Raw genomic sequence first — 7,806 nt, 5'->3', positions numbered from 1 at the left:
CGCGGCGCAGGGACGCCTCCGGGCCCTCTCGGATCTCTCCATCGGGCTCCTCTTCTTCCTGGGCGTTGCTCTCATCTACGGCCTCAAGTGACGGCCGGGCGGCCCGCGGGGTGTCCCCGCAGCTGGACAGTGTCGCTGGGGGTGTGCCCTGCACCGCCCCCTCTGCTGCTCGCACTGTGGCATTGCACCCTGCCAGCGTGACCTTGGGACACACAGTGCCCTGGCTGGCACAGGCTGTGCCCTCGGGGTGCCTCTGGGGACGCAGCCTGGGCCAGGCCACTCAGGGTGACCTTGCAGGAGCTCTTGATGTGCCCCCTCAGCCAACACCTCCTGCACAGTGCCTGGCAAGTGAGCACAGCGCTGGACTCTGGCCTGGATGTGTCCCCTCCTTGGCACAGCTGTGTGGCCCTGGGAGCCTGCAGAGATTAAAGGCTGTCAGAGGTGCTGTGTGTGTTCAGCTGTGCCTGTGGTTCCTGCTGCTGCCAGGCCTGTGCTGTCACAGCTGCTGGTGCTCCTGGAGCTCCTGGTGTCCCAGCTGCACCACCCTGTGAGAATGGCAGGTACAGGTACAGGGGGCTGAGATCAGACCTGAAAAATGAAACCTGAGCCCGTGGCCTGGTCAGTGTGTGACACTGCCTGGAGCTGTGTGACAGCACTTTGGTGTCTGCAGTCCTGTGTCCTGTCTGGGGCCTGCCAGGAGCTTCACAGCACCCCTCCCTGTGAGGAGTTTGGCTGTGGTGCCCCTGTGAGCACCCAATGCTGTTCTCTGTGTCTTACACGTGTCTGAGCATCGTTTGCACAAGAGCATTTGCCTATTTAAATACTGAAGTGTTTCAGGAACTGAAGATTGTGTTTCTCAGAGCCTTTTCTCTCTCCTTGGGTGAAGGTTCACCTGTGCTGCTGCTGCCTGGAGGGAGAGAAGCTTCCTGGCCATGGCCTGAGTGTGCCAAGGACTGTGTGGGACCCTGGGTTTGCTGTCAGTGGGGTGAGCAGGAGCCCAAGCCCTGTCCAGAGCCTGGGTTGTGTTTTGTCCCAGCACAAGAATGTCACAAGTGAATGGATTCCTGTGTCTGCATTTCTGTGCTCCTGCTCAGAGCCTGGGGCAGGGGCACAGCAGGGACACCCAGGGACAAGGAGCACGTCGGGCAGGCAGTGGGGAAAGAGGAAAAGAATGACACACAGCCAGACAAGAAGAGTCTGAAACCAACCCAAAAGCTAAATCCAGCACAATGGACATGGCACAGCAGGAAACAAACCCCAGGAGGCTGCAGCTGGAGGAACCAGGGGATGGGGAACACGCTGGGGGATGGGGAGCAGCACCCCTGCACTCACCATCCACTGGGTGACACTGAGGAAAGGAACAGAAGGGGCTGGGATGGGACAGGCTGAGAGCTCAGGCCTCCTGTCACTCTCTCCACTGAGGGCTGGTGGGATGGGGGATGTGGGTGAGGAATGCCAAAGGGCACCGTGGGCCCTGAGGGGATGAGGAAGGCACATCTCATCCCTTGGGCTGGGATGGGAAAGGGATGAGATCCCACACAAGTTCAGGCTGATGTGAGCAGTGAGCAAGCCCAGCTGCCCATGGGGTGTAACCCTCCATGGGGTGAGGGCTTTCTGCTGGCACGAGGCATCTCTGGGCACCTTCCCCATGTGCAGGGCCAAACTGCTCCTTGGCACCTCTCCTGCCTGTGCAGGGTTGCTCAGCATTGCTCTCTGCCTGCTCTCAGCAGCTTGTGCCACCTCCAGCTGCTCACTAGAGGCTGCTGCATGCTCAGCCCAGCGGCAGAGGGAGCTTTCCAAGGTCCCCCCTGGTGTCAGTCTGTCCCTTCACTGGGATCACAGCCCTGGGATGTCACAGGAGCCTGGTGTGCCCTGCTAAAGGGAACTCTCTGGAGTTGTGGCTCTGGCACCTGCTGATGCATTTTCATGCTCACCTTCATTCTGTAAACAAATCACTCAAAAGATCAGGGGCAGCTTTTTGGGCAGGGTTTGGCAGGAAGCATTACTCTGCAGGCTGGAAGAGCCAGCAGTGTCCATGGCACTCCTCTGGCTCCCTCCCAAACAGGGGGTGTGGAGTTCCTGCTGCTGGCTCTTCTCTTCCTCCTCAGGTCTCTGTGATGTATCTTGAAGATTAAAGACATCCAGCCATAAATTGGTGACAAAATGACACATCTTTCTTGTGGTGGGCCTGGGTGGTAAATATTCCTTGCACTTGCTGGAAAGCAGGGCTGAGGGGCTGTGACTGTTCACAGGGGTCTTATGTTGAGGGAAGAGACGAGGATCTGACTCCATGTTTCAGAAGGCTGATTTATTATTTTATGATATATATTACATTAAAACTGTACTAAAAGAATAGAAGAAAAGGTTCTCCTCAGAAGGCTGGCTAAGCTAAGAATAGAAAGTAAAGAATGATAACAAAGGCAGCTGTCCCAGACTCTCTGTCTGAGCCAGCTGGGCTGTGATTGGCCATTAATTAGAAACAACCACATGAGACCAATCACAGATCCACCTGCTGCATTCCACAGCAGCAGATAATCATTATTTACATTTTGTTCCTGAGGTCTCTGAGCTTCTCAGGAGGAAAAAATCCTAAGGAAAGGATTTTTCATGAAAAGATGTCTGTGACAAGGGGCAGGCAGGAGTTTCACATCCTGACTTCAGCCAGTGAAGAAGAGGCCAGGGAGGGGAGCTCTGTCTGCCTTGCTGGGCAGGGTGGGCATGCAGCCTGCAGTCAGCAGGGCAGGGGGGCCCCTCTGGAGGTCTGTCCTGTGCTGCCTGGGTGACACCCAGGGCTGGCTGTGCCCTGGTGACATCCCCTGAGCTCTGCCCTCCCTGCTGCCTGGACAGAGGAGAGTGCCCTGAGCTCTGCAGTGTCACCTTTGCCCCGTCAGGCCTGACTGCTCCTCTGCTCTGGGCAGGATTGCAGGAGCTTGGGCACCAAGTGGCTGGAGCTGGTCCAAATGCCCAGCCTGCCTCCCAGCTCCCAGCATACCACTGTTCTGCCCCTTCTTCTCCTTGGGTCAACAGTGTCATGGTATTCTGGCTGTTCTCCAGTTGTTTCCTTGATGGAGAGGTGCCAGGAGAGCTGAGCACAGCCTGTGAGGGTGCCATGTGAGTGCCAGGGGTTGTGAGCTGTACAGGGCTGGAAGATAAAGGACAGGATAAAGATGCAAGGAAGGATAAAGGAAGATAAGGCAGAGGATAAAGCTCAGTAACTCCCTGTGGCCTTTACATCTCAGGAGCCAGGATGCATCCTTGGGGACACTGACACACACAGGGCTGTTCCTGTGAGAACAGGAGCCCCCCCCTTCCTGCAGCTGGGGCAAGGCAGCCAACAGCAGGGTCATGGCAGGGAACAGCTGTGAACTCCCAGGTCCTTTTCCTGCTTTGGGGATGTGTCCAGTCCCTGCTGTGAACTCCCCCAGGTCCTTTTCCTGCTTTGGGGATGTGTCCAGTCCCTGCTGTGAACTCCCCCAGGTCCTTTTCCTGCTTTGGGGATGTGTCCAGTCCCTGCAGCACAGCTCAGGAGCAGACAGCAGCAGCAGCTGAGCTGTCCACAGCCCCTCCTGGCCCAGGTGAGGTGGCAGTTCGAGCTGGGGGCTTCACCATGAGCACCCCGAGGCCTTTGCTGGGAGGAGTGTGATGTTCACAGCAGGGATTTCTTCCTCCTCAGTCTCCAGCCCACTGGGGCCATTTTACAGATGCTGTAGCACATCCCACCCCTCATCTCCTCACCCTGTGGCTCCCCATTTCCCTTGCCTGCAGTGATGTATGTGTCCATGCTGGATGCTTGTCCTTTGCTCCAGGTTTTGCCAGCTGAGTGTCACCAAAAGGGTGACAGCTGTCCCAGGGTGGGTTGCTGGTGGGGCCTCAGTCATCATCCCATGGCCTGCACTGCTCTGCCCTGCACCTTCACCCCAGGGCTTGTTTTGGTGTTGCTCATTCCCACCCTTGAATCACTGACAGCAGACAAAGGGAAGCACCAAAATCTGAGTAGTTAACAGATGGAATTGGATGTGTGATAAGCTAAGGAAATCAAAGGCTCCAGGGAAACTTAAACCAGCTGGATGGCCCCAGTGCTGAGGGCCTCCAAGCTCAGTGCAGACCCCACTCCCCACCCCTGCCCCAGCCCCTTTTTGTGGGCTGACATCCCCATAACTGCAGGTTTGGGGTGCTGAGCTGCTCCCCTCAGCTGCTGGGGGCTGCAGCCTGGGAGTTTCTGTGCCTCCTCAGGGCTCCTCCTGGAGCTGGGCTGCTCTTTGGGAAGGAAGGGGTCAATCCTGGCTGCTGGCAGATCTCTGATTGTGAGGGGCAGGAGCAGGGAGCTGCAGGCTGGGGAGCAGCACTGGGGGGTGGCCATCAGCCTCCTCCCCACAAAAGGGGCTGTGTGGGGACAGCCCCTGGGACAGCCCCAGCCCTCTGTGTGGGCAGAGCTCTGCAGCCCAGGGCTGCTGCTGGCGGCTCTGCCCTCCCAGGGAAGGGCTGCCATGGTTGGCAGCACCCGAGGATGGGGGCAGCTCCCCCTCCCTTCAGCAGCATCCCCTGAGGCCACTCCTTGGTTAATAGAGTTAATTGTTAATGGACAATTAACAGCCCCGTGCCAGCTCCAGGGGCCCCAGCTGGGGCACCCTGCCACCCCCTTCCTGGCTGGTGCTAGGCCAGGTTTGTACCCCTTTGGCACCCCTTTGCCTGGGGCTGTGGCTCAGGGGGGAGTGGGGGGCACCCCTCTTCTCCCAGCTGTTGTGGCTCTCCTGGGCTGGGGCTGCTCCTTGTCCAGCCTGGAGCCAGGGATGGGGGGCACCCCCAGCTCCCTGCCCAGCTCTGGCTGCACCCCAGCTGGCAGGGGGCAGCAATGAATGCAGGTGCACACCCAGTGCCAACTCTTCTCCTCCTCCTCCTCCTCCCCAGGGTGAGCAGCAGCACCTTTACCCTCCTTGACTGCATCCTGCAGGGCAGGGACAGGCAGGGAGAGGCACAGGAGGGGCAGAGGGAGCAGCCTGTCCCCTGCCAGCCCCTGCTGTGAGCCAGTGTCCCTGCCTGCCCTGTGTGCCCAGTCCCTGCTGGCCTGTGCAGGGCCTGGAGCTGTCAGTGGGCAGATACCCCTCAGTCCCCAGGGGTACAGCGTGCACCCTCTGCCAGGATCACCACTGGGGTGGCCAGCCCCAAACTGGACAGGACCATGGGCTGCAGGGTGGCAGGAACCTCGCCAGGGCAGGGGCTCACCTGGCTTGGCACCTTCCCAAAGGATCCCAAGGTTCTCCACCCTCAAGTGGGGTGGTGGCCAACCCAGCAGGACCATGGGGTTGCCAGGGCCTGCCCAGTGCTTCCTGAACTCCCTGGGGTGCTGCAGGGCTCCTGTGGACTGACTGACAGACAGACAGACAGACAGACCATGGCAGCAGAGCTTTCCTTGGTGCTCAGGCCGTCACTTCTCGTGCTGCAGCTCTCATGGACACACTCACCTTGCCCAGGCTGCAGGGGCAGCTGCTCACCCTGACAGTCCCCACTCATGGGGCCACTGGGGTGACTCAGGAGCTGCAAGGGACCAGGGATGTTTGTCCTGGAGCTGGTGGCACACCCACCCAGCCTGGGGCTGCCCAGCCCAGGGGCATCTTCTTGCCTGGGGAGATGCACTGGGGGGCCTGGCTAGTTTTTGGGTGGCTTTGCTGCTCGTGCACCATCTGATGCCTCAGTGCTGTGCCTGGCCCCCTGTGGCAGGGCAGTGAGCACAGAGCCTGGCTGGCAAACAGCCTTTCACTGCCAGGCTGAGCCCAAAGTGGGACTCAGGAAAGCAGCAGGTGCTTTGTGAAACTCCAAATAGTCCAGTGACTGCCACCTCCTTCACATGCCAATAAAGGCACAGTGGCTGGTCCCCTATTTATCCCAGTTTTAAACCTGCTTTAACTGGTAATACTGGAATTTTAGCCATAAATGAGGGCTGATGTTTGGCATAAAGCCAGGTATTCTCTGTGGGGGAGGGTGATCAGACACTGCAAGCTATTGACCTGTATTTTGGGGTGGTTTGTGGCCTGAGCCAGGACCTTGTGCTGTTTGGGATGATTTCCAAGCAGTCTACAAAGCAGGGACAAGGAGCACGTCGGGCAGGCAGTGGGGAAAGAGGAAAAGAATGACACACAGCCAGACAAGAAGAGTCTGAAACCAACCCAAAAGCTAAATCCAGCACAATGGACATGGCACAGCAGGAAACAAACCCCAGGAGGCTGCAGCTGGAGGAACCAGGGGATGGGGAACACGCTGGGGGATGGGGAGCAGCACCCCTGCACTCACCATCCACTGGGTGACACTGAGGAAAGGAACAGAAGGGGCTGGGATGGGACAGGCTGAGAGCTCAGGCCTCCTGTCACTCTCTCCACTGAGGGCTGGTGGGATGGGGGATGTGGGTGAGGAATGCCAAAGGGCACCGTGGGCCCTGAGGGGATGAGGAAGGCACATCTCATCCCTTGGGCTGGGATGGGAAAGGGATGAGATCCCACACAAGTTCAGGCTGATGTGAGCAGTGGCTGCCAAGCTGTGAGCAAGTGTCATGGACATGTTTTATGAAAAATCCCTTTGACAAGATTTTTCTCCTGAGAAGCTGAGAGGCCTCAGAAATGAAGTGTAAACAATAATTATCTGCTGCTGTGGAATGCAACAGGTGCATCTGTGATTGGCTTCATGTGGTTGTTTTTAATTAATGGCCAATCACAGTCCAGCTGTCTCAGACTCTCTGGTCAGTCACAAGATTTTATTATCATTTCTTTCCTTCCTTAGCTAGCCTTCTGATGAAATACTTTCTTCTATTCTTTTAGTGTAGTTTTAGTATATAATTTTCTTTTAATATAATATATATCATAAAATAATAAATCAGCCTTCTGAAACCTGGAGTCAAGATTCTCATCTCTTCCCTCGTCCTGGGACCCCTGTGAACACCACCACAAGCAAGCCCAGCTGCCCACGGGGTGTAACCCTCCATGGGGTGAGGGCTTTGCTGCTGGCACGAGGCATCTCTGGGCACCTTCCCCATGTGCAGGGCCAAACTGCTCCTTGGCACCTCTCCTGAGGGAAACACACACTCATGGCAGGCCCTGCGCCCCTTGCAGGAGCTCTCAGCTTCCCCAGGGAAGTGATGTCCTGAGCCAAGTGCCAAGGAAAGGTCTGGGGGCTCCTCAGGCTGCAGGGCTCTCCTTGGCTGCCAGTCACCTCCAAGCCTGGCAAGTGCTCCCTGGTGACCCTTTCCTGTCTCATCCTGCTGTTCATAGCCAGAACCAAAGGGCAGAGCACACACAGAGCATGGAAAGAGGCTTTATTTAGGAAGCATGTGGCACACCCAGTGCTCCTGTGCCTTTTCCCTGCTATCCCTCCCAGCTAAGCCCACTGACACCCCTACAAGCCACCCACCCCACTCCCTGTCCCTGTTCCTCCAGCTGTGGATGCAGAGCTCCCCCCCAGCACCTCCCCAATGCAGGACCCCTGCCCCAACCAAGCTCACCTCTGTGAGCTCCCCCATGTGCCACCCCACAGACCCCTTGGAGCTGTGCCTACAGCACCTCCCACCCCTCCTGTTCCTGCCCTGGGTGCTGCTGCCCGGCCCCGGGAGGGGCAGGAGCGGGGCCATCCCCACCGTGCCCCGCTACCGGTGCGGCGGCTCCTGCTCCCGGGGCTGGGCGCTGAGCACGGGCACGGCTCCAGCGGGGCGCAGGGGAGACCAGGCTGGGGGCACCTCGGAGCAGGGAGATGCTGCCTGCTGTGCCAGGGCTGGGAGATGGTGCTTGGGAGGCGCAGGCGGCACGGGAAAGGGCGCGGCAG

General features: G+C 58.2%; 1 protein-coding gene across 1 annotated transcript in view; it reads right to left on the bottom strand.

Annotated features, from left to right (window-relative positions):
• Positions 1-7,506: 7,506 nt before the first annotated feature.
• The window catches only part of VPS37D (VPS37D subunit of ESCRT-I), a 1,611-nt gene continuing 1,311 nt past the window's right edge, over positions 7,507-7,806 (bottom strand). The window contains exon 5 of the mRNA XM_031060364.1: positions 7,507-7,805. Within this exon, the coding sequence (XP_030916224.1) occupies positions 7,631-7,805 (175 nt within the window). The 3' untranslated portion in view covers positions 7,507-7,630. The remainder of the gene's footprint in view (position 7,806) is intronic.

Source organism: Geospiza fortis, unplaced genomic scaffold (assembly GCF_000277835.1).
Source record: "Geospiza fortis unplaced genomic scaffold, GeoFor_1.0 scaffold59, whole genome shotgun sequence".
Lineage (NCBI taxonomy): Eukaryota > Metazoa > Chordata > Aves > Passeriformes > Thraupidae > Geospiza > Geospiza fortis.
The sequence above is the reverse complement of the archived record's forward strand: the minus strand, read 5'-3'. Positions and strand labels throughout refer to the sequence as shown.